Source organism: Meriones unguiculatus, chromosome 11, assembly GCF_030254825.1.
Source record: "Meriones unguiculatus strain TT.TT164.6M chromosome 11, Bangor_MerUng_6.1, whole genome shotgun sequence".
Lineage (NCBI taxonomy): Eukaryota > Metazoa > Chordata > Mammalia > Rodentia > Muridae > Meriones > Meriones unguiculatus.
The window spans coordinates 113,236,856-113,264,344 of NC_083359.1; the positions used below are offsets into that span (position 1 = coordinate 113,236,856).

The 27,489-nt window shown below is 37.7% G+C and overlaps 1 protein-coding gene across 1 annotated transcript in view; it reads right to left on the minus strand.

Moving 5' to 3' along the window:
• The window catches only part of LOC110563671 (complement receptor type 2), an 89,714-nt gene that overhangs the window by 25,370 nt on the left and 36,855 nt on the right, over window positions 1-27,489 (minus strand). The window contains 5 exon segments of the mRNA XM_060365104.1: window positions 6,451-6,536; window positions 16,324-16,423; window positions 17,020-17,199; window positions 22,381-22,525; window positions 23,272-23,373. Of these exon segments, the coding sequence (XP_060221087.1) occupies window positions 6,451-6,536; window positions 16,324-16,423; window positions 17,020-17,199; window positions 22,381-22,525; window positions 23,272-23,373 (613 nt within the window).

A 27,489-nucleotide genomic window follows, 5' to 3' on the forward strand; every position in this document is an offset into this window, starting at 1 on the left:
AGGCTGAAGGACAGTAGTTTCATAAAGAGCTGCTAGAAACACAGTAAAGAGGGATCTCATCTAAAAGAGTTATGTATGGGCATACTTTACAGTATTCAATGATTATATCAGAAAGAAGATAGAAATGATTTTATTTTCTGTATGGTCTGAGGGTACACGGAACACATGAAGTCACAAAGAAGTCAGTCAGTTTGAGAGGAAGGTCAGAGATTGACATATGGGACAAATCTCTGTTGGAATCCCAGTGATAGTCAGGCATGTTTCCATTAATTAGTGGGCTCAATGAATGCAGGCATAAATTCTAAGAGGCCATGCATGTGAGATATGGGGGTCAGTAGAGCCATTCAGCTCTCCAATGGAAAAGTGGTCACCAGGGCGTGGTTGTATGAGTCAGATATCTAGAACAACTACAGTGAAAAAGCTGGAGGAAAGCAGAACAAGAATTCCCTTCAAGGGTGATTAATTTCTACTTCTGGTATAAGAAAACTATAAATTAAATTCCAAAATGTGTTTTACCCTCAGTGGAATAATACAGAATAGAAAAGGGCAGCATAAGAGTTTATCACACTTTTCAGAGATGTATAACTTAAGACTTATGAATTATTTATTTCTGGAATTTTACATCTATGATTTCTGGACTAGTTGATTGTGGGTAACATAAATCACAAAAAGTGAAGGTATGGCCAACTAGAGCTGCTAGAAGAAAACAAAAAATTATTCTAAATCACATTTATAGAAAATTACACACAACCACTATACATTCTTTTTAATAACAATACTTTATCAAAACTGTCCCTATTCTGAGTCATAAATAGGAATCAGTGTTTCAAAGTAGGAAAAAATAATAAACTGAAAAATCTCCCAATGTTTAGAAGTTAAGTATCACACTTATAATTAACCTATTTGTCAAAAAACTTTGAATAATGGAATAATGGAAAATAATGGAAAAATAAATGTTTGGGAAGAAAAAAAGTTTTAAACAAATTTATAGGTTTAAATATGTATTACAAAAAATAAAAGTTTAAAACAAATTATCTCATTATCTATGTCATGAATTTAGGAATGAAGTAGTACATAAAGTTGAGGTCAAAGAAAATAGAAAAAAGGAAATAATATGGCAGGAATGAGAAGGAAAAATTGTCAGGCATACATTACGTAAAAATCAAAGTTAAAGATTGTAAAGAGCATAACAGACTTGATAAACGCCCAGTAAAACTGACCAAACAAAGAGAAGTTATAACCAATATCAAAAATTTAAACTTGTTATCACTCCAGAGCCTACAGACAGCAAAAAGATAATGAGTACACACAATGATCAATATAATGCTGACAACTAAAAAAACTAAACGGAAGGGCTGGAGCGATGGCTCAGAGGTTAAGAGCACTGGCCGCTCTTCCGGAGGTCCTGAGTTCAATTCCCAGCAACCACATGATAGCTCACAACCATCTATTATGAGATCTGGTACCCTCATCTGGCATGTAGGTGTTCATGCAGAAAGACTACTGTATACATAGTAAATAAATAAATCTTTAAAAAAAACTGAACAGAAATGAGCAAACAACTTGAAAACATAGCTCACCCCAAATTATTAAATAAGACATTATGTAAAATATGCTATTTTATAGTTAATAAAATCAGCAATTAGAAGTTTAATAGCCATAATAACTTTCCCTCACTTAGATCTAGACTACTTTACTACTGAAACCACTGAAACATATTAGCAAAAATAGCATTATTTTTAAGCAAATCATCCCAGACAGCAGAAAATAATAGTGCCCAGAAATTTGTCTAAGGCCAATATAATCTTGGTGCCTTAGCTGGACTATAATCCTAAAAGAAAAGCTAATGATGGCCTAGTAGTACTTGAAATATGGATATAAATATACTAAATGAATTTTAGGAAATTGAATTTAGCAATATTTAAACAGAATGAAGCAATGACCAAATGGCGCTTTTACTAATTTTCAAATATTAAGTCAACTTTATAATGTTGAGATAAAAATAATTAGCAATCATATATACATACAAATGTAGGAGATAATAATATATATTACATATCAAAACCAAGATAGCTTTATTTTACAAGTTCAGTTGGTTTTTCTTTTAAAGTCAATGTGACATATTAGCAGAATGAGAGAAAAAATATAATTATTTCATATATGCAGAATTATAAATAAAACACAATAAAGGCAAATCTTTTAGCAAAGTAAAAATAAAGAAATTTCCTAATCAAAGAACATTTTTTTTTTTTTTTTTTTTTTTTTTAGACAGGGTTTCTCTGTTTAGCTCTGGGTGTCCTAGTACTTGCTTCGTAGACCAGGCTGGCTTTGAACTCACAGAGATCCTTTTAACTATTTTGGTCCCAACCACAGAGGCACAGAATTATCTGTCAGTCCAGGAATATCCTTTTCTCCTTTTTTACAATAACCAAGTTGAGAACACTTAAAGTAGCATCCACAATGCATCCCCAAACAAACTTGCACTTCCTCTCTCTAGTTCTCCTTGCTCTATAAGAATCCCCAGGTCACAACACCTTTGTCCTTCCCACACTGATTCAGACCATGTAACTCTTTCCCTCATCACGCAGAGTATCAGCAGTTCCTTCTGTAGCCATGTGTTTCTCATAGGAAGTACAGAATTTGTGTTCACTGTCCACGAGGAATATACTCAGCTCGAAGAATATCTTATTTAAAACAATGAAGAAAGCAAATGCTTTAAAAGTCTAATATTATCTCTTGTAGCAAACATGCACTGAAAGTTCTAACAAATGCACACATTAAAGTCCCAAGGGAGCAAACATTTCAAAACTTGGTTAAATTTACTGATGCAAGATTAAAGAGTAAGTTTAAAAGAATATGCAAATGGTTGGTACAAGGCCAAAATTTATATGTCTAGAAATAATTTAAAAGTGAAAATTTAAAAATTATATCTAAGAATAAATCTAGTAGAAGATACATGACTTTTATATGTAATTATTAAATATGCTGAAAGAAATGAAAGTCTTAAAAAGAATGGTATCACATTCATAAACTTAAAACTCAAAAATATAAATTTGTTTACAAAATGATGTACTCAATCAATATAAACTCAATAAAAATTTAGGAAGGGTTCTTACTCTAGTGTTTGATCAGTTGATTCTAGGTTTTATATAGAAATGCAATGAGTCAAGAATCACCAAATAAGTCCTAAAGAATATATATATGCCACTAAGGAGTAAGTCTTACTGCTACAGTCACTAAAACAGTGTGGCAAATAAACCAAGAAAACAGAACCTGTCTGGAAGGATATCAACATATCCGACCACTTAACTTGATGCCATGGGGTTGCTGCATTGTAGACGCAAACAGTAAATGATTAAATAATTACTTTTGTGGATTCTGTGGATTGAATTCATGGCCTTTTACATACTACGCAAATGCTTCAATCTTGATCTATATCCTCAGCACCAACAATGGCCTTTCTAATACAATAATGGATCACTTGCCTGTCCACCACAAAAAATATGCAAAACCTTTCCCATATTACACACTACACCAGGGAGCTGGATAGATGGCTTAGCTGTTAAAAGCATTGGTTGCTCTTCCAAAAGACTGGGCTTCCTTTCCCAGAACCCACATGGTAGCTCACAAGTGTCTTTAACTGCAGTCCCAGGGGATCTGATGCCCTCTTCTGGGTTTCATAGGCATTACAAGCAACCAATACATAAACAGAACACCCACATACAATAAAAGAAAAAACAAAACAAACAAAAGTTTAAATTTATAATATAAGATGAAGAAAAAGTCATCATAATACACAAATATTTCCTGAACAAAAAAAAAATCAGTAACTATAAGGTGAACATTAATTAACACTATTAAAATATAGAACTTCAATCTTCAATAAGAAACAAAATGAGAGCACATACTTGTTTTATTTGTTAGAAAACATGATAATATGTAAAAACAAATTTCTACAAAATAAAAAATAAACTAGTAAATAATGCACACAAGGTTTGAACAGCCACTTTATAAACATGAAGAGCTAGCATCAAAAGCCTGAAAATGCAAACCATTTTAGACATTAGTAGGTCAGTATTATGCTATGGACAACAGCAGTTAGAACAATTTGACTACAATTAGAACAATTTGTCACCTCACTAATGATAGTGTTAGATGATTTATGTATGACATGAGATCTAGGTCTAGTGAACAAAAGTCAATCCAAAATCACTGCAAAAACAAAACAAAACAACAAACAAACAAACAAACAAACAAAAAACATTGAATAGGCCGTGAGAAACTCACAAGAACAGGAGACAATCTTTTCCAGAACATATTCTATTATCTAATATATCAAAATTTCCTCTAGCTTTCCTCCAGGGACTGACATATATTTGGTTGGCTCAAGTTATATAAAATTTACATAATTAGTCAGATAAAAAAAATATAGTCACAGCCATCACTAGCTATATTGTTTTTAAATGAGATCTTACCATACATACAGCCTTCCATTTTTTTTTATATATATAAAATGTGTATCTTTAAATGTCTGTAAAGAGTTTCTATTGTGAGGTAGCTAAACATTAATAGGATTAGGAAAGTAGGGGCTTATTTCTCTGTCACAACCAACAGCTTAGAAAGCCAAGGCCTGGAACCTGGAGCTCCAGCTCCTGGTCAGAGGAATGACACCTGAGTCTGAACCCTGGGGAACCTAATATCCTGACCTGCCCAGAAAGACATTAGTAGCCATTTAAACCTGGTTCCAGAAGTCCTAAACATTATGAGATTAGTGGATAGCAGGAGACTTTCTGATAAAGAACAAACACATACTATTGTCTTTGACTACATGAATCAAACCAAACAGGCCTGTCAACCACCTGGATAGGGCAAAGTCTCTCAGGAAAAAAGTTTCTTCTACAGACTTTCAGAAATAGTTTAAAGTCAGTCTAAAATATAGACGAGCACCATGGCCTCTTTGGCCATTGTCTACTCTCACCCCTAAAGAATGTGCTATTTTCTCTTTTGCAGTATACTTGTGTCTTCTGCTTCACTACAGGTCTCATTTGAAGTCTTTCAATCAATGCCATGGGGATCAGGAAGCCAAGAGTCTAGATCAAAATCCTGATGACATTTTCTTTTTACAACTGAATAACATTCCAGTGTATGAAATAAACATTTTAAGTTATGCATAGTGATATAATGTTCCTTGGAATAATTTTAAAGCTAATTTTAACATGTTTTCTTTCAACAGAATATTTCAAATCACAATTTAAAACATGTAAAGTTACTTTAACATGTTTCACTACTGAAAAATAACATGGTAATTAAAAGTTCACATTCTGTGCCAATGAGTTCTAGAAGCAGAAAGACACACATGGTATAGACTCACTTATAAGTGGATACTAGACCTATAAGATAAGATAAACATACTAAAATCTATAAACCTAAAGAAGCTAAACAAGGACAAGGACCCGGGGAAAAAGGATCAATCTTCACTTAGACAAAGGGGAAGGACATTGGATGGAGAAAACAAGGAACAGGACAGGAGCCTACCATTGAGGGCCTCTGAAAGACTCTACCTACCAGTGTATAAAAACAGATGCTGAAACTCATAACCAAACTTTGGACAGAGTACAAGGAATCATATGAATGAAGAGGTAGTTAGTAAGACCTGGAGAGTACAGAAGATTCACAAGGAGAGCAACAGAACCAAATATCTGGTCACAGGGGTCTTTTCTGAGACTGATACTCCAACCAAGGTATATTCATGGATATAACCTAGAACCCCTGCTCAGACGTAGCCCACAGTAGCTCAGAATCCAAGTGGGTTCCCTAGTAGGGGGAACAGAGACTGTCTCTGACATGAACTCAGTAGCTGGCTCTTTGACCACCCCCCTGAGGGAGGAGCAGCCTTGCCAGGACACAGAGAAGAACATTGCAGCCAGTCCTGATGAGACCTGATAAGCTAGGGTTGGATGGAGGGGAGGTAGAGCTCCCCTATTAGTGGGGCATTTTCTCAATTGAGAGTCCTTATTCTCAAATGACTCTACCTTGAGTCAAATTGGGATAAAACCAGCCAGAACATCTTCATTTACTTGAAGAACAAATTATACAAAAGGAATTTTTTTAACTTTAATTTTATTTATTTATTTATTTTTCTATTTCAGATTTTTATTTATTTTTTATTATTAGTTACAACTCTGTATCCCAGCTGTATCCCACTCCCTCATTCCCTCCCAATCCCATCTGCCCTCCCTTTTCTCCTCCCTGCCCCTTTCCAAGTCCACTGATTGGGAATTTTAAGAAAAAAATTTTAAATCTCTTATAGGGCTATAGGTTTATGTCTGTATTAGATAACTTCCTAGCAAGTATGAGGCCATGGGTTCAATTTCAGTTTTTCAAATATATATAATTCAAGAGAAAATTTAAAATACATGAGTAAAAGCAACCAAAAAGAATTCAACTTACAATCACAAACAGGTGCCTCATTATCCCAAGTGACAGTGTTATCTGAGACGATGCATACAGCAGAGGAAGAACCAATGAGACGGTATCTGCGCACAGAATAAAGAATGGCAAACAATACATAATTAATTGCCTGCTTAAACTGCTGCTTCCTAGCGATTACTATGTTAGAAACTTCCAGATATGTTTTTCCTTGTCAAAGACCATGACTTCTCAAATCTTACACCCTTCTTTGGACTTTTTGATTTTCTTCTTCATGTCTTCCTAACTAAATGAGATTTCTCTTTATTATCTTATCATACAATCTGTGGTAAATTATAGTTGTTTCCTATAAGTCTTATTTTTAAAATCATTACAAACTTCTTGAGGGTAAAGAAAATGTCATATGCATTTGTGTATATCATACTATATGAATTCATTTATACTTTGTAAGCAATGTGAACGCCTAGATAAGGAAATGCTTTATCAGCAAGTTTCATTAACCAAGAGCTAAAAGAACTCAAACTGATTAAAAAGTTAAACAAAGATCTCACATTTAAATCAGCAATTCTCGATATTAAAGTCAACAATACTCAATTGAGTAATATGCTGCAAATTGTCTAGTATGCCATAAAATTAAAATAATGAAACATTTCAACAACAACTGGACTTATACCTATTTTGTTAGATTTTATATGTAAACATATCATTTTGGAAGTACAACTATAAAAGCTGTATTTTAAATTTAAATTCCACTTGCTCTTTTTCCTATGAGAAAGAGACACTGGAATTTTTGGGGGGTGGGGCGGGAGGGGTCAAGACAGGGTTTTTCTGTATAGTCCTGGCTATCCTGGAACATGTTCTATATTCCAGGCTGGTCTCAAACTCAGAGATCCACCTGTCTCTACTTCCCAAGTGCTAGAATTACAGGCAAGCGCTATCATTGCCTGGCAGGAAGAACATTTTTACACAATTTTATATGTGTAGGCTTGCATATTTACCACCACATCAAGATGTAGAATAGACCAAGATCTCTTGTACCTGTCCTTTTACTGTGACACTCACTTTGCTTCTACTCCTGATTTTCCTTCCACATTCTATGTTTGGTGATCATATCTATACTTATATACTCTTTTAAAAGTTATACAAAGAGTCATATAGAATACACCCATATAGGATTAGTTTTCTACTCAGCATAATTCCTGGAGATTTACCAAACAATTATTTCTGTTATAAATTAGAGCCCATAGCATGGATGTACCACCACTCAACTATTTATCTATTGATGGACATTTTAGTCCTTTGATGCTATTGGCTACTGTGAATAAAGTAGCTATGAATATTTTGAAGTTATTTGGTATAAATATAAATTTTCATTTCTTTTTGCATTTCTGTGTTGTATGCATACTGTTTTTTTCCTAGAACAGTGACCAAATATTTGACAAAAAGCAACCTAAGGAGAAGCGGCTTATTTTGGTACAAGTTTGAGAAGGTAACGACTCTCTTGGTAGAAAGAACATGGTAGTTTGTGACAGTGGGAATTCGTGTGGCTGAGACTCTTTACATCTCAGTGGACCCAAGCAGTAGACAGCAGGGAATGCTGGTGCTCAACTAGCTTTCTCCGTTCTCTTTTCAATTAAAATTTTATTATATTTACTTATTGTGTGTGTGTCCTGTTTATTGACGAAGTCTATTAACTTAATTGTGACTTTGTTTGAAATGACGAATTGAGTGGTCTCAAATCAGATTTTTTTTCATTCAGTCTTAGTGTGGTTCCATTTTTTACATAGTTCGTGGACCAAATAAAATTTATTTTAGTGCATAAGGTAAATTAAGGACCTACTCTAATTATTTTGATTAAACAATGCTTACTGCTTTGAAATCTCTTTTTAAATTAAATGTAGGTATATTTTTGGGCTTTGTATTATATTTTTAAGCTTTAGGGAGTTTTGTTTTTATTTACATATTAATTTTTTTTAATGTGTGCTTGCCTTCATGTACGTTCACTGACTGCATGCTTCATGTCTCTGGAGACCAGAAAAGGGTTGAATTCCCGGAAACTGAAGTTACGCAGAATAATATGTTACAAAACACAAAATAAGAAGTAACAGTTAATTTCCAGATAATTATGCTAATTAGGCAAATCCTTTAATTATATGTTAGAATTATCAAAATATAGTTTTAAAACTCCAATTGTAAGCTGTTCAGAAGAGATTCACATAAGACATAATGATATATCAAGGTAATATGTACAAATAGATAAATGTATAGCATTAAAATAATAAAATAAAAATGTACTTTTTAAAGTATATAACAGATTTTAGTCAACATGTAAAATGGACTTTAATAAAAAATAATTACTGGAGATAAACAAGAATTAAAATAATGATAAAAGTGTTAATACTCATTAATAATATCTAAGTATTAGATGTATATGTGCCTAATTATATAGCTTCAATTAAGTGAAACAAATAAATAGAAACTCAAGAAAGGAACCACTTTTAGAACAGTTGAGAGATTAAGTGTACTATAAAGTATGTACATGATTTGATCCAAATAAACTGATTCATGTACCTTAATTTCAAGGCCACATGGTTCATTTATGAAAACTGGCTAAATAGCAAAAAAGGAAACTACAATGAATTTCTGGTACTCATTATTAAAGAGAATGTATCCCATGACCAAAAAGCAATTAGCTTAAAAGCTAATAACAAAAAGCTTTAAATGTTTATACATTTAAAAATCTAAGAGTTAGAAGAATGGCTCAGACCCAGGTTTAGTAACCAGCCCCAACTGTCTGCAACTCTCTTAAATATTAGAACAGAAGAACAATGAAAATAAGGTAGATGAAAATTTGAGAAAAAATTTAATTATTAGGTAAAATAAATTAGGAAAATGCGCCAGACCCCTAAAAGAACATAGCAGAAAAAGGAAATAGCAGAAATAAATGTAATATACAATATATAAGCGATCAGCAAAAAAGTTTCACTTCTGAAACATGTATGAAAAGGCAGAATAAAAGGACAAGAGATGAAAACATAATTCTAAAAATGAGAAAAACACATTAATTACAAATTTTATAGTAAGACTTATGATAATAAAAATGAAAACTTAATAGGATATTATTGTTAGGAAAAATGAAGATTTATGAATGCTGTAAATGAACAAACTGAAAATATGTACTCAGCAAAACCAGCCTGACACAAAATATCTCATGCAGAATCTCACTTACATGAACTGTCCAAAATCATGGAGATTCATAAGAGAAGTAGGTAGTTGTACATTCCTTTGAGAATGGTAAAAATTTCTTTGTGCTCCTAATCTCAGAGAAAAGACTTTCTGCCTTTCACCACTGCATACAATGTTACTTGTAGGGCTACCATATTCATGTATTTCATGAAGCTATAATCCTTTTATGCCTAATTTTTTAGAGATCTTTTCTAACCATGAAAAATCTGAATTTTTTTCAAATGTCTTTTTTTCCTTCTAGTAAAATGGCTATGTTTTTATACCTCATTCTGTTTGTTCAATTTTTCATATTTATTTGCATATGTCAAGTCAAGCTTACAATTCAGGAATAAATCCCATTTAATCATGATATATTACAGTGGGTGTGTTATATAAACTTATATGGGGTCTGTGTGAAAGTGTGGCATGTATGTGCATGAGGAGCCTTAAAACTTCCTCTCATTGAACTGAAAACTCACTGTTTTGGCCAATAAGCTCTTAGGATTTGTCTGTCTCCCATTCCCCCAGTGCTCTGATTACAGGTACATGAAGCCTTGGCTGACTTTTTACATGCATGTTGGAGATTCATCTTACTAACCCCCATGTATGCACTTGAGAATTCTGTCTGCTAGTAATTTGTAGAGAATATTTATACCATGTTTATTAAGGATATTGGCCTGTAAATTTCTTCTGTCGTCATGTCTGGTTTTGGTATTAACTTAAAACTGGCCTCATGACATTGGTTAGAATTCAGTGGTGAAGCCATTACCAACATGAAGTAGAATTAAGGTTGTAACCTGTAAGATACCTTGGCCTGCAGAAAATACAACTCATAGCTCTGCCTGTGTTAATGGTGATAAGGTTGTCAGCATGCATTTATGGAAAGAAAAGAAAGGGTCACAAGAAGGCTACTAGGATTTATTTGAGGCAGAAGACTGGGAGTTATACTTCAATAGTGTAGTTTTTCATGAGTTATCTGTGCTGTGAGTAGAACTTTTTGGTGATAAAGTTGCCTTTGAGACAACCATTCTCCTGCAAGTAATTCTGGAAAATTCATCAAGCTGGACTTGGATAGAATCTTTTCTTTGATCTGCCATTATCCTCCTTACCTGTATGAAGAGCTGTTTCTTTACTTTATCCCAGAAAAAGTTATACATCTATGATATTGTTTATTGTGACAGTTTTTCATTTAGTTTGTCTAATAATGACCACCCTGCCTTATTCCATTTGCCATTTTCATGAAGTATATTTTCCCTTCATTTGTTTTCATATTATGTGTCTTTAAAGCTATAGCTTAACTTTTTTGTAGTCAAGTGCATATTGTTTTATCTATTCAGAAACTCTAGATTTGTTTTTTATTACAGCATACAACTAATTTTCTTTCAAAGCAAATTATAGATAGGTAAGGAATGGCACTTATTTTGTTTTCTAGTTTTTTTTTTCCATTCTTTCTCACTTGTTTTCTTCCTCTGTAATTTGGTGATCCTTTGGTTGTAGTTAGGTTTAATAACTTTATCTTTGTACATTTATAACAGGTTGCCTTTGTGATTGCTTTCAAGCTTACATAAAATATCTTATAGTAATAATAATTGTGCTACTGATGACATCTTAACTAAGGTGGTATAATGGAAGAAAGGAGAATAATAAAACAAGAAGGGTTAAGTAGGGTAGAAAAGTGGAGGGTAGAATTGAGAAAAGAATGTAGGGAGGATAACTGTCCTAGTTTGTGTCTCCATTACTGTGATAGAACAATGATCAAAAGTAAATAAGGGTTAAGAAAGGGTTTATTCGGCTTACACTTCCATGATACAGCCCAGCATCCAGGGAAGTCAGGGCAGTAACCCAACCAGGACCTAGCAGCAGGAACTAAAGCAGAGACCGCAGAGGAATGCTGCTTACTGGCTCGCTCTCCTGTTCATACTCAGGCAGCTTTTCTATACAACTCAGGACTACCTGCCCAGGGATGGCACCACTCATGATGAGCTGGAACCTCCACATCAATCATTAATCAAGCAATGCCCCACAGAAATACACACAGGTCAATCTACTGGAGACAATTCCTCAATGAGGTTCCTTCCTCCCAGGTGTCTCTAACTTGTGCCAAGTTGATAAAAACTAACCAACACAATAACACTAAAGACCTTTGAAAAATTCATACGGAACCCTACTACTGTACAAATTTTAATATATACACATATAAAAGAAGCTTAAATGACATTATGCCGTAACTCTTACAGATATCATAGGATATTAAATAAAAAGAGCATGGTGTCAGGTATGGGCTTTTTTTTTTTTTTTTTTTTTTTGAGTTGCTGATTAGTGGAGTCCTAAGCTATTACCATTGCTCTTGGTTACCTTTCAGAACTTGATGCTAAGACCCTATTGCTAAAGATATAACATATTTGAATCATAGAACATGAAGAAATCAAAGTGGTAGTGACCTGGAAGCTTTAACTGTATTGGCTAGCTTTCGAAGTACTTGAATGATCTAGGTGCAGTCTAAACCACAGTAATCACTGGCATGGCAAGATATGCCCTCTGGTGCACATTTTTTGTTTTGTTTTTTTCAGACAGGGTTTCTCTCCTTAGCTATCTTGGACTCGCTTTGTAGACCAGGCTGGCCTGGAACTCACAGTGATCCACCTGCCTCTGCCTCTGGGATTATAGGCATGTGTCACCACACCTGGCCCCCTGGTACTATATTGACAAAAAATTTAAAAATAATACCATTTTCTGTTTAGACTTAAGGCCTGCTACATATCTGGTACTATTACCTAGGCCAAAAACAGAGGTTGGCTAGGTCATAGGCCCTAGAGAAGAATCTGATATTATTCTGCTAAATAAAAAACATAGTAATAAACCGCACCCTAAGTTCTTATCTTTATACCCAAAGACTGTACTAGTCAGTGTCCAGAGAACAAGAAAGTATAGGATGGTCAGCTCTAAATAGGACATCTATATCATGAATTCTATGCTTCTACACTCGAGGATCAGGCATCAGCATAGAGAAAAGAGCAAAAGGATTCTAAGAGCCAGCGACAGTGATTGACTGTTAAAGAACAGTGTTGTCCAGACATGACAGGGCCACTGCACATATAAACTCACAGCAGCTGTGACTGTGTGCATAACACCTGCATAAGACCAAGCCTGCCAAAATTCCAGCATGGATGGGGAAGGGCTAATGAAGTCTCACATCTAGGTGAGGAGCTGTTCGTAATTGATGGCTGTTGGTGGAAGGAGAATAATTTTTCTTGAGGAATAGAGTCCCTAAGAAATTGCCCATGTTTTAGTAGATGGTCTTAAATCCATGCACAAATAGATAGCACTAAGTGGATTCAGTGGCTTTAAAATCAGAGCCTATGAAGGTGAGAGGGAAGAGTGGTAGTGGGAAGTAGGGAAAGAATGAGAGGGGTAAGAAGAGGGAAGTATATTTGATCACCTAGATATACATGTGTGAAATTCTCAACCAGTAATATTTTTTAAGTTTTATATTTTAATATTCCTTCTTCCACTTATTATTTTCAATATACATGTTGTAATCCGTAGAAAATTATTGAAATATAAACTGAAGTTCCCTGAAAAAAGTAATCACACCTATATTAAAGATTCTACATGTCTGATTGACTAATTAGATTGTAGAGAGCTGGAATGCAGTCAGTTACTGCTGCTTTAGCAAGTTCATTACATGGTGCCATGTTTTCTGTTGAGCTGTGGTCTTTTTGCTTATGGTTTGTTGAACCTTAAAACGTAGGCAGGCAGTCCAGTCTTTACAAGCATTTCACAAGTCACTGTACTCTAATTGGATCTATGAGTTATTGTTGGAGTCTTCAAACATATTAGTCTGCTGCCTATTTCAGAAATGTATGGGATCTTTCATTTCTTTACAACCTTGTTGACATTTCCTATCGTCTCCTTTTTGGAAACATTTTCATCAGTGAGTCAATATCTCAAAATAGTTATAATTTGCATTTTAATGACTATATGTAGTAACTACCTTTTTCTTATAGTCCATCTGTGCTTTTTCTTTGAGAAATGTTTAATCCCTTGTTCATTTTTGTTTTGTTTTGAGACAGAGCCTTATTATGACCTAGCTGGTTTGGAACTCAGTATGTAGACCAGAATGGCCTTGAATCCAGAGATATTGTTGCCTCTGTCTCCTGAGTTCTGAGATTAAAGTACATGCACCACCATACCAGGCTCAAATATGTATTTCCACTTTTTAATTATGCGTATGTGTGTGTGTGTGTGTGTGCGCGTGCGCAGAACTAGTGAAGACCTAAGTGCTTCAGTTCCCTAGAGCTGTAGTTACCGACAGATGCAGGTTGAGGAACTGACCCCAGGTACTCTGCAAGGGAAATATATATCCTTAGCACTTCAGCCATCTCTTCAGCACCTCCTTTGCCTATTTCAAAAATTATTTGTCTTCTCATTGGAGTTATAAGAACTCATATATTATGGAAACATGTTTTTAAAATTCTATGCTTTACAAATATTTTTTTCTATTTGTGTTATTTCAAAAGTATTCTTTGAAAACGTTTTAAAGTTTTTGAACACCCCCCCATATACCATTTTTATTTGGTTCTTATTAAGAACACAGATTTAGTTCATGTCCTATAACTTAATTAATATTCAGAACGAGGTTAAATCACTCTATGTTGAGTAATGAGGAGTTCTAACATCAGCACCATACTTGGTGAGAACTTCATGCCTGACATGTTCAAAGAGAGATTTCTGAAGTTAAACTGTGTTTCCCAAAATGTTATGCTGATGCTATAAACTCCTGTTCCTGTCATTGTGACATTATTTGGAAAAAGGGTCTTTGCAGATGTAATCAAGTTAAAATTAGGGTCTTTAGAATGGATCCTAATCCAAGATAACTGGTATCACTATAAAAAGAGAGAACATTGAATATAAATAGATACAGAACACATACAAACAGATATAGTGAGAAAGTAACCATGTAGACCGACATAGAAATTAAGAGTTGTGCTCTATAGACATAAGAAGGCCTGGAGCTTCCAAAAGCTGAAGAGGCATGGAAGGTTCCTCCCCTAAAGACATCAGAGGAAGTAATGTCTTGCCAACACCTTATTTTAGACTTCCAGAGAGGCGGGGCAAGATGGCAACACCGGGAAGACTCTCATTCTGACCAGCAGCACAGCAGGATGGGCACAGTGACCAGCAATCAGAACTCGCGGCCATAAAACACAGACGATTGTGTTTCCCAGGTGAGAGGATACCCCACGGTGGGGGATTCAATCAGCTTTTAACTCACCCGGCAAAACCTCGGAAGAGATCCTGGTTCCGCCAGATGCTTGGCCGCCAGCCCCAGCCCAGAACTACACGCCAGCGTCTCTGGTCACGGTCCCAGACTGAACCGTGCGCACCACACTATCAGAGACTGGAATTTTCAGTCGAGAGATAACCCCATGGTGCAGGAAACGATTGGGACCAACCTTAGGTCACCCAGACATCCCCTGGAAAAGACTCGGGTTCCACGGGCACCCCAGGAGCCAACCCGGAGCCAGAGCTGGGGACTCAGGCTCAGGCACAGAGCCCTACGTGTGCACCTGATTCGCCACCTGAGATAGAACTGTGGGCACCAGGGCACCAGCAAATGAGTTTCACTGTCCGGTGCAAACACACAGGGAGGGAAACGGCTAGTCTGATCTCAGAGCACTCAGCCGACACCCCCACCCCAAAAAGATTGGGAAGATTACCCAGTTTAGGCAGAAGCTCAGGCTCCCAAAGGCCGGAAAGGCAGACACAGGCAGTTTCTGCACGCCAGACAGCTGGCGGAGACTGAGCAGTGCGCCCCAGGGCAAAAAAGAAGTTCCTGTCTCCAGAGAATCCACAGGAAAGGAAGGAAACTGTACTGACTTAAATCACCCAATCCTTCCCTGGAAAAACTCTCGAAGACCAGCGGGGCCTAAGACTAACATCTCATCCACTGAGTGCCTCACTTTCTTTGTATGTTTCCATAGTTAGGAATATTTCCGAAAGGTTCACAGATTAAAGGCTTAGTCTCCCAAGCTATTATCTTACTGGGATGTGGTAGAATCTTTAAGAGGTAGGCCTTAAGGGACAAAGTTAGGTCACCAGCAATAATGCCTTTGTTGAAGATATTGAGAATTTAGCCCCTTCTAGCCTCTCTTTTCTTCACGGCAACCGTAAGGTGAATGGGCCCTTCCTTACCATGTTTTTACTGTAATGGGCCATGCTACCATAGTTCAAAGCAAGAGTCAATTAAACATGAACTGAGACTTCTGCAACTATGAATTAAAATACACATTTCCTCTTTTCAATTCATTATCTCAATTATTTTGTCATAGTAATAGTCAGTCAGAAGCTGACATGCGTGTTCTTTTGCTTATTCAGCAGGAATAACACATCTTTTCTACCTAATCATGTTATATTTCTGTTCATTTCAATCAAAAATTAAACAATCATGTTCAAGCCTTTTAAAGATTAGCAACATTTTGATGGTGTGGATTTGTTGCAGAGCATTTGCCTAGCATATTTAAAGCCTTGAGTTCAACCTGTAACACAAAACAAAACACAACCAAAAACCAAATCAGGAAGTAATAGAGTTGATGTCTTTACTGAGACATTACTAGAAGGTAGTACTGCTGTTCTAGAATTCTTGAAGAGATATTGTTGCCAACTCACCCTAGATTACAAGTATAACTAATACTGGATCCAAACCGAGTGTCTTTGTGCACATGTACCATGCCATTAAGAGGATCTGCAGGAGTTTCACACTGTCTACCTATGAGAATGAAAGAAACCAAGTAAAGTACTGAACTTTCCTTAGTCTACGAAGTTCTGATCTATAACTTACTGTAGAGAGTATATATAATTTTAATATTTCACAGAATTTGGCACTTTGAGGAAATTCATCAGACATTACTTTCCAAAAAAATTACCATCCAAGTTCTTTCTTATTGACTCATATTGACTCCTAAAAACATGTATACTTCATTTACAACCAAAGCATTCTTCTAAGTATTCCAATTCACAGGCCTCAAAGTCTGGGATTTTTTTCATCTTAGTCATTAAACATACTTTTCTTTGCTTCAGAATCATTAACTACTTAGTGACACTTGTACAAAGTCGCACACCCTAAGTGAAATATCCTGAGGATATTTCCCCTTAATCATGTTCTGTGACAGGCACTCTTATAAAATTCATTAACAGTTGAGAAGACAGATGCACAGAATAAAAAGATGTGACCTACAAGAATGATCCATATGTACTATATACCTTAGATAAGATTATTAATGACGTGTCATAATCTAAAATCTAGACAAAATGAGGCCAGCTCTACTATTTTATCACGAAGGAGCTTCCACCATAGGTACTCACGTGTACACACATCTTTAGCACTTGTCCAGACTGAGTTTTTTTGGCAGGTGATGAAGAACTGCTTCCTGTAATATCCTGGGCGACATTCATACTTCAAAGATGTTCCAATGGGAAACTCAGATTCACCAGTTTGATTTATAAGCATGGCAAATGAAAATTGTGATGGGCCCTTACACTGGCCTGGAGGAGATATAACAGCATGACATTTAATGAAAGAACTTTCATCGTCCTTCATCCTTCTGTTTTCCAGCAACCTCTAATGACCCATGATCCTCGTCACTGACATTCAGGACCAGCACTTTGATCAAGGCAAAAAAAAATAATAATAAAATTCAAAAACTGAAACTATATTTTAATTTGTAAATATATTTTCTGATATATGTTTTGATTTAACTTCTATACTTAGTTATTTTCCCTTAGGCTTAGCAAGATTAATTGCTAGCTAGGGTCAAATAATATGTAATCAATAATTATCTATTGGAAAAAATCTTTTTAATTTAGTTTTGGAAATATTACATCTTTGTTATGACTTTTCCTTCTAATACTCCCAATTAATTCAAATTATGAGGAGGAGATTAAAGCATACAAAAAATTCTGGGCAGCATATTTCTAGCTATTTTTGAATACTACATCTTATTACATATTACATCTTTTACATATTAACTGCATCTTATTTTGCACATGGTCAGCTTTATGCAACATGTATGTTAATATAAAATTCTTTTATATACTTCTTAATTTTGATGGGTCTGCTTATTGTACTAGCTGCTAAAAAGACACATTCAAATATTCCATTTTAAGTATATTTGTATATTTCCGTTCATTATGCCCACCTTTTATTTTATATTTTGTATCATTAGAACATCCAAATTTAAATTTTATATTTCATAAGATTAACCTTTATCATAATAAAATATGCATAATTTTTATAATAGTTTCATGTTGTTTTGTGAAATAAAATTAAATAGAATAGCATATTTAATAATCCAATGTATCAACTGGTTTGTTAGATTGATTTAATTTTTGTTTGTGTCTGTGCTTGCTGTGCATGAGTCTATGCATGGTTCTGAATGTGTGTGGTTACAGGTGCATACGCATGTTTAAGGTGATGTTGGAAATGATCCTTTATCGCTTTTCTAACTTTTTCATTAAAGCAGGGCCTTTCAGTGAAAACCAGAACTTGCTGATATGGTTATCCTGCTAGCCAACTTGCTGTAAGGATCCTTCTATACTTTCAGAGGCTGGAATTACAGGTAGGTAGCTACACTCACCCAGTAACCTGCTTTCTCTAACCACAGATAGACTTAACTGTTTAGAATGTCATACAATCATCATACAAATATCAGTCTTTGTTATCTCTTTGGTGTAGCTTTACAAAGTATAGTTACTTTGAGAGTCACCTAGGTTGCATGTATTTCATTGCTGAGAAATATTCAGTTAGATAAATATGCCATAATTTAATTGAAGGGAAATTTTATTATTTCCATTTATTGGCCATTACCAATAATGCAGCTAGGAAGGAGCTGGAGAGATAATTCAGCAATTAAGAGTACTTTCTGGTCTTCCAGAAGACTCAGGTTCAATTTCCAGTACCCACATGGCAGCTCACAATTTTCTGTGACTCCAGTCTCAGGAGATTTCATGCCTTCTTCTGGTCTCTGTAGGTGTTATATGCATATGTTGCACAGACATACATACAGGCAAACACTATACACACTAAATAGAGATGAAATAAACATAAAGAAAATCTAAAGAAAACAAAACAAACCACCAAGCTGTAAAAACGAATACAGATGTCTCTGCTGGGCACTGATTTTTAATTAATTGATTAATTAATTGATTTAAGATTCTGACCACAGTTTCCCCTACTTCCTCTCTTCCCCAATCCCTTCCCACCTAGGCACAGATTTTTGTCTTAACTAAAAAACTGGGAGTAAAACACCCAGTCACATGATAGGAATTTTTTTTTTTGAGACACCACTGAGCTGCTTTCCATGAGTCGTGTTTTATCTGCCAGTGAACAGCACGTGACAATTTGAATTACTTCACTTATTGTTAACAGTTGGTATAGTGTGCCTTACTTTTAACTGTTCCTATGCATGTATATTCTTAGCTTATCATGTTTCATTTTGTTTTTGTCCTGGATGTCATAACCTACATTCAAATGTTCCATTTGAGGCACTGATTGATTCATCCTGAGTCATCAGAACTGTGAACTCATGACCACTTCCATGACTTTTTTTTTTTTTTGTATTTTATTATTAGTTACGTTTTATTAACTCTGTATCCCAGCTGTATCTGCTCCCTCATTCCCTCCCAAACCCTCCCTCTCCTCCCTGCCCCTTTCTAAGTCCACTGATTGGGGAAGACTTCCTCCCCTTTCATCTGATCCTGTTTTATCAGGTATCTTCAGAACTGGCTACAAAGTCCTTCTCTGTGGCCTAGGAGGACTGTTCCTCCCTTGGGGGGTGGGGAGGTCAAAGAGCCATTGAGTTCCTGTCAGAAATAGTCCCTGTTCCCCTTACTATGGGAAACCAGTTGGTTACTGAGCTACCATGGGCTTCATCCGCACAGAGGTTCTAGGTTATATCCATACATGGTCCTTGGTTGAGTGTCAGTCTCAGAAAAGACCCCTGTGCCCAGATATATTTGGTCCTTGTGGAGCTCCTATCCTTTTCACCTCATACACATTTCCATGACTTTAATAGAGTATAAGCTGTCAACCTGAGCTACTCTGCTCCCATTCTACATACTTCACTCTTCAGTGGAGAGATTCTGTAAAGATTTTGCTTAAGCAATTTTATCAGTTAAAATAAAAAGAATACAACAAAAAATTTATAAATATGGTACGCATAATAATTAAAGGAATGTCATACAAATGGAATAAGCATTTTATTTATTATTAATTTGTTATTGTTTTGTTTTGTTTTTTGAGAGGCTTTCTCTGTGTAGCCTTGGCTGTCTTGGAACTCATGCTGTAGACCAGGCTGGTCTCAAACTCACAGAGTTCCACCTACCTCAGCCTTCAAGGGTGCTGGGATTAAAGGTGTATATCGCCATCACCTGGCTTGGAATAAACATTTTAAATATTTTGCTAGATATAATGATTTAATATCATTAGCTAACACTGAGTGACAAGATATTATTGCAGATTTTGTTAATAGTAGTGTATCTAAAGCTGTATTTCAACTAGTAGTCTTGATACTTTCTAGATTTTTGTTGTTGGCAGAGGTTTTTATCTAATATCACCTCTTCCTTTGAGTGTCTTTCACATACAATTTATATATGTGTGTATCATTTGGCAAGGGGTAGTCAGTGAAACCACCTTGTGGGCTAGAATTAGTCTTACTATAATCATATTCTGAGAGTATTTCTGATGTGCAGGACATTTTGGAAGTTGTTTTTCTAAGTGAGGTTATTTTTGCTAATATTAGATAATATAACCCATAAATCACACTTCTGAGAGTATGAAAACTGAGATGCATCATGAAGCACAAGAAACATACTCTAATTCCTCTTCTTTGTCTTGTTATCTTCATCAGCAGAGTTAGCAGAACTGATCCTACACAAGTATCTCAGGGCATGGGGCCTGCTGAAGTCCACCCACCTTCAACAGTATTCTAATAACACTTCACTACAATGCCATTTTACAGCCCTAAATGTGATTCACTTCAGTGAATGGCCTGTATGAGCCTGGGAAGAAAGTATATTCTACTGTTGTTGGAGGATTCTACACTTGCCAGTTCTACGGGTGTTGTGGAATTCTGCTATGTCCCTGCTGTTTTTCTGCCTGTCACATCAGTCTAGTTTTGGCAGAGTGGTATTAAGGCTTCCAACTCTGAGAATGGGTTCATTTATTTCTGCTCACAGGTCTGCCTACTTTTGCTTCATCTGTTTTAATAATGCTGTCAGAAGCAACATGTGGACACTTAATTGACTTGCTGGATTCAAGCTCATCTGCTATACGTGCAGATTGAAAACCCACAACCAATTTATCTCTGTATACCTTCACGGTGAAGCTCCCACCATACTTTGTTTAAATCACAAAGTGCTCTGGCCAGTGGAAGTATTAAGTTAATAGTTTCTTCATTTCAACTCTGTTGACTAAAGTACTCCATGTCTTGAGTCACATTTGGAGCTTACTATGATAACCTTGGTAAATTTCAGCTTTAATTTGTTTGCAGTTGTTAATGCCTGGGGTTGTTGATAACAGTAGCCTAATAAATATGGCCAAACTGTAGCAATGTCTCAGCAAGAGGATGACTAGCTACTGACAGGAGACTCCCAAACTTTCTTGGTATACTTCTTCTCTAAAAATAAAACTTTAAGTCTGATAACGTATCTTCACCAGTCCAGTTACTCTGTGTGCCTTGAGAGATAAAAAAAAATTTAAGCACAACTTTTTGAGGAAATTTTGTTTTCTATTTTCTCTGCTTTCTTAGAAGAGAAGGTTCAGTTAATACATGCAATGGGTCTAGTGGAAAAGCTTAAACCCTGAGTTAAACAAAAACACTTAAGACTGTCATTTCAACTGTCAATGAGTCAAAATAATGCAAAAGCCTTCAAGGAAGTCTTTCTCTAAGAAAGTTCTTTTGAACAGGAAAAAAGGGAAATTAGATGGGTAAAATGGGCACTCTATTTTTCGTTTAACCATCACTAAAGTGTTTTATGTAAACTCTACGGTCCTTTCTATATGAAAAATATTTCACTACACTCTAGGGATTCCTTGTTCTTCAAATCCCAACCTAGGGTGGGAGTAGAAGGATCTTCTGTAAAGTAAGAATTCAAGTAAGTTGATGACGATTTGGGGTGTACAGTCCCAAGACAAAAGAGTTTCAAGTGACAACTGCATCCCTGGGCCTGTTTGTCTAGACTTTCAGAGCAAATGCATAGGTAATGTCTCCAAGATAGAAATAAATTAAGCAGCAAGACTTGGGTTAGCCACTTAACAATTAAACAGCAACACCACGAAAGACCTAAGTATCTCCTTTTTACAGATAAGGAAACATATACTAACTTTCCTCACAACCAAATTCTAAAATTAGAAATTGGGTCTCTCGGATTTACGCACAGGTCCCAACCCGCCCCCACCCCTTTCTATCACCGCAATTGGCTCTACATTCGGTTAAGACAAGTACTCCGTACATCTAATAAAGACAAGCAGCTGGGAGACCAAAGCGTTCCTGCCGGCTGAGTACCACCCAAGATCTGGGTTGAAAGCGCTCCACACTCAACCACGGGGAAGGGGAGCTGGAAACCCAAAAGGACGCCAGACCAGCGTGGGAGTCTGCGCTGAGCCCATTTACTGCGGGTCCCGATGAGCCGCGCCTCCGGACCGCCCAGAGCCTCCCCGTGGCTCACCCCAAGTAGACGGCAGCAAGAACAGCAGTAGGACCGCCAGCTGGACTCCTCCGCGACAGGAGAATACAAGGTACCCCACGTGGCCCAGAGGCTCTAAGTTCCGAGAAGAAACCTTCATTCTCTTCACACTGTCGGAAGCACAGTTCTACAGCATAGCGGGGAAGAAGGCAGCCCCACCCAGAGTGCGGGAAATGGCGCTGGTTTCCTGACCTCAGCTTCCCCTAGTTGGGCGGAGCCTTGTTTACTCCACGTTCTGGGGATTTCTGGGGAAGTTCTTCTAGGAGATCGCTTTGGGGACTCAGAGACAGGATCAAAATCTAGCAAGTCAGCTTCAGGATGTTTTCTATTTGTAAGCACCTTCTGTTCCAAAGACAGCAAGGCATTATGGGAACTTGTTTTGCATATAACCTTGTCTTACTCCCCCTTTTTCAAAATTTCGCAAGGGTGGAGTCTAACAGGATTGTGCAACAAAGTTACACAGCTGACTCACAAGTCTCACCATGAGACTGGTCCATGTGGGAGGTTTTATTAAGGGGAGGGGGTCACAGAGACCATATCTGGGCGGGGTAGGAGAAGGAGAGGAAAGGATGCGGGGGGAGTAGGGGGAGAGGGAAGAAGGAGGGAGGGACGTTGTAGGGAAGGTGGGAGGGAGCAGGTGGCGCAGAGTTCTCTTACAAGGTGACCCAGAGCATGCGCAGGTGGTTCCAGGTGGTCCGTAGGTGGCCTCACAGATGCCTGATATTTCATTTGTCAGGTCCCCTGGGGCTGGCCGTAGAGATGCCTGGTTACTGATCCCGACATTCTTCCCTTTTTGTTTTATTAAAAAGTGAGGAGCTAAGAAGGGGGTGATGGTGGGGAGGGCATAGGGGTGACCTTTGCTTTTCAAGATACTTCCTGCTGATTAGGGACGTTGTCGTTCTCAGGGTATAGCTGGTCCCCACCATCAGGGTTGATTGGAAGGTCATTGTCATCTGTGAGCAGAGGTAGATAATCCTGTAAGAGTAATTGATTAATGGTTTTGTTAGAGAATTCTTGCATTTGTTGTTGGTGGAATGTAGAGAAGAAGTTAATAAAGCAGGGTGTAAAAAGCAAAAGCAGAAAGATGAGCAGAAGAGGTGTGAGGAAAGGCAGAATCCATTTCCCTATGGGGTTCTTGAAGGCCCAAGAGCTAGAGGCCTCAAGCTGTTCCTTTAGCTTTTGTAGATTTGTCTGGAGTTGTTGGATTTTGTCTTTTACTATACCCAACTGGTTGACATAAAAACAGCATTCCTCCTAGAGAAAGATACAAAGGCCACCTTCTTTAGCTGTGATGAGATCCAATCCTTGTCAGTTTTTAAGTACTACTGCTGCCAGTGAGTTGATCTGTCCTTGGAGAGTTAGTATTGTCTGAGCCACTTACCGGAGGTCCTGGGTGAACTGGGAAGAAAGCTGATAATACAAAGTTAATGAAGTGGCTAGTCCTACTGTCCCAGTGTTGACAGCTGCTGTGATTCCTGCAACAGCCAAGAGGGGCAAGATTTGAATTGCCCTCTTATCCTGCTGGGCAGCTAGTGAGTCCATGACTGGGATTGGTAGGGGCTCCTTTTCATTTATTACCCCCAAGCTTGGGGAAGAGGAACACCAGCATGCAAACTCCTGACCAACCAACAGGCAGATGATAGTAGACCTGAGTGCCACAAAGAATCAAGGTATTATTAGCAGTAGGACATTGGGGTTGAGATGAGGTATCAAGGATTATAGTTTTATTATAGCCTAAGGAACTTAGCATATCTATAGAGTTGTCCCAGATGCCTTGAAACAGCTTGCAATGCCAAAGAGAGTGATATGAAAAAGGTAGGAGGTTATGGCAACATCAGAGTCAGGGCAGTTAATAAATGGTGAAGTAAGATTACTTGACAGTCACCAGAGAAGCTGTCAGCGATAGTTCTGAGTTGGTCCCAGGTGGGACATACAGCCAGCAAGCTTTAAAACAGCCTGGCTGGGTTACATTAAGGAGCTTGTAGGCCATGGTCAGCTTGTCTTCTAAAGTAGAAGACAATATGACAGGTTTGTATTATTTAGGAGGGGGGATGTCAGAGAAGTAATGACCTTAGAGGAGTGTTTAATTACCTTCTCTACCTCTCCCATCCTCAGGGATTGGGTAATTGGGACATATTTTCTCTGGATATGCATGGTATTTATCAATAAATTGGGTGTGGAGTGGCAGTAGAGTTTTCCAACGACACCTGTTTCCCATATGTGATCCCAAGGGTCTCAGATGTATAAGTAGAGTCCTTTTATACAGGTGAAGGAGCTTCTTCTGTGCTGGTGTGTGGATTTGGCAAGACCAGTATGGGAAGCCTCTATATCTGTCTGGCCGGGTTTTGTTTGTTTGTTTGTTTGTTTTTCAATAATCTTTTGTTTGATCAAATAGGAAGCAAACAAAAATTCTATCAAATATGAGAGGAGGGATAGATGTGGGGGTGATAGCTATTTCAATCGGCTCCTGACAGCCTCCCATAGAGCAATTTCCCAACCCCATTTGGAGGGATTGTTTATTGTCAATGATGGTTTCTTGAACCTCAAATCTCCATATGTAGGTATTACCTTGGACAGAAACAGGCAAGAGGGAGAAGAAGAAAAATACATACCCAATCCAGTAGGATCGAACATAGCTGCTGTGGCAAGGCCTCATTTCTCTGGAACTAGAGGCAAGGTGGTTGATCTTGGCATCTTCTGGAGCTTGAGAGAGTAGGGTCCTGTTGGAGTTGATATGTAGGAGGGGACATTATCTTGAAGAGGGGGTGGTAAAAGGCTTGATGTCATATAGATGAATCCAGTGAGGGAAGCCCTCAACTGTGGAGGTCACAAGAATCAACTTGAAAGGGCCCTGCCATTTAGAAGAAAGATGGGGGCTTTAGTCTGGAGGAGAAAGAAGGACCTGGTCCCCAATGTTAATAGAAAATGGACTGGAGTTAGTGTGTGGCCATGGTAAATGGTGGTCAATAAAGTTCCATAGAAGAGAACGAAGATGACAGAGTAAGGGAGTAAGTAGGTGGTCAGGGAGAGGCGAGGATTTGGCTGAAAGACCAGGAGTTAGGACTGGTCTTCCATACATGAGCTCAAAGGGCAAGATGGACAGAGGGTTTTTTTTGGGGGGGTGGAAGAGCTCAAAGCCTGAAAAGGGCCAGAGGGGGTAGTTTTACACAACTGAGGTGAAGCCCTTGTGATAGTTTAACAAGAGTATTTTTTTAAGAATTGGTTATTTCGTTCTGTCTTTCTTGAGGTCTGGGGATGGTATGGGATCTGAAAATACCAAGGAATATCAACATTGTCTGACTGGATGGAGGTGGGGATTCCAAAATGTGGGATAATCTCATGGAGAAGGAGATCAGAAACTGTCTGAGCTCTTTTGTTAGTAGTGGGGAAATGCCTCCACCCATCCCGAGAATGTGTCCACCAAGACCAGGAGGTTCCATACATTTTTGACTGTTGGTGTGTGGGTAAAATCAAGTTACTAGTCAGTCCCTGATAGCCTGGTCAGTAGGGAAAGGGGAGCTATGATATCCTGAGTTAGGATCTGAAGTTCAGCAAATTTTTCAAGAGGTAGTAATAGTCTTTAGGAAATGGAAGTCCTCAAGGGTGGGCTGCAGGTGGGTCTTGACAAAGTTAGACAAAGTTCAACTGTTAGGATGAAAGATCTGGTTTAGATAGGACAGATTCTGATGTGTGTCAGGAGATGACAGAGGAGATGTCAGTGGTAGTGTAAGGATGTCCTGTGGTGGATGAGACAAGTCTAGGCCTTTAAAGGCCGCAGCCTTAGCTGCCTCGTCAGCCCAGTTATTTCCTTTGGAAATGATGAAATCTGTCCAATGGGACTGGCAGTGGACTATTCCAGTGGCTGTGGGAAGGTGTGAAGCTTCTAGCATGGCCATAATTTGGCCTGCATTGGTTACAGATCCTCCCTTTGCTGTAAGTAACCCATGTTCTCTCCAGATGGCAGCATTGGAGAGAAGAATATGAAAGGCATATTTAGAGTCTGTGTATATGTTAAGGGATTGTCCCTGGGCCAATTGGAAAGCGCGGGTAAGAGCTATTAGTTCGGCTTGTTGATTAGTGGTGTGGGCAGGGAGGGTTTGTGCCTCAACCACCTCAGTACCTGACACTATGGAATAGCCTGCTTTTTAAGCTCCCTCATGTACAAAGGAGCTGCCATCTGTATACCAGGTATAGATGGTCTGAGGCAATGTGCCCTCCTGTATGTGTGAGGGGTGGGGCAATAGTTCCTCTAAATTTTTAATGCAAGAATGAGATGGGGAGTGGTCAGAGTTAGGTTGAGGTAGAAGGTTTGAAATATTAAAAGGTGGGCATGGTTGGAAAGTAATAGTAGAGTCTTTTGTTAGTGCCCCTGGAGGGAAAGAACTCTAGAGGGAGGTAGAGTTTGTAAGCCTTTATACATTAAAAGGTAAGATAGATTGCATTGTATAAATTTAGATTTAGGGAGAGATAAGGAGAGTAGATTAGAGGATAGGGCTTGGCCAAACAGGAGTGGGCTTTCCCAGAATCCCTGGGGTAGGACAGTCCAGGTAATCTGAGTAGAAACAAAGTGTCAGGGTCAGTCCAGGTGAAGGTAAAGATATTTTGTGACTGGGCGTCCAGGGGGATAGAGAAAAATGCACCCTTGAGATCCAGAACTGAAAAATGGGAGGTACCTGATGGGATAGTAGAGAGGAGAGTATAGGGGTTAACTACAACAGGGTAGAGGGGAACAACTGCAGAACTGAGAAGCCAGAGGTCTTGAACCAGACAATAGGTTCCATTTGGGCTTTGTAACTGCAAGTATAGGGGTGTTAAAAGGAGGTGAAGAAGTTTTTTTTTTTTTTTTTTTTAGAAGGTCAGCAATAATAGGCTTAAGTCCCCTGAGACTCTTGAGAGGATGTGGGTATTGAACTTGGGTGATATACTAGGTGGAATCCTGTAGCTGAATGACCACAGGGAAATGGTGCCTAGAGACAAAGGGGTTTTGGACATCCCAGACTTGGGGGTCCACTTGAGAGGCTGGTAAAGGAAGCAATGTGTCACAACTAGTAGTAGGGTGGCTAGGAGGAGGAGAGAGGATGCTAGTGAGCT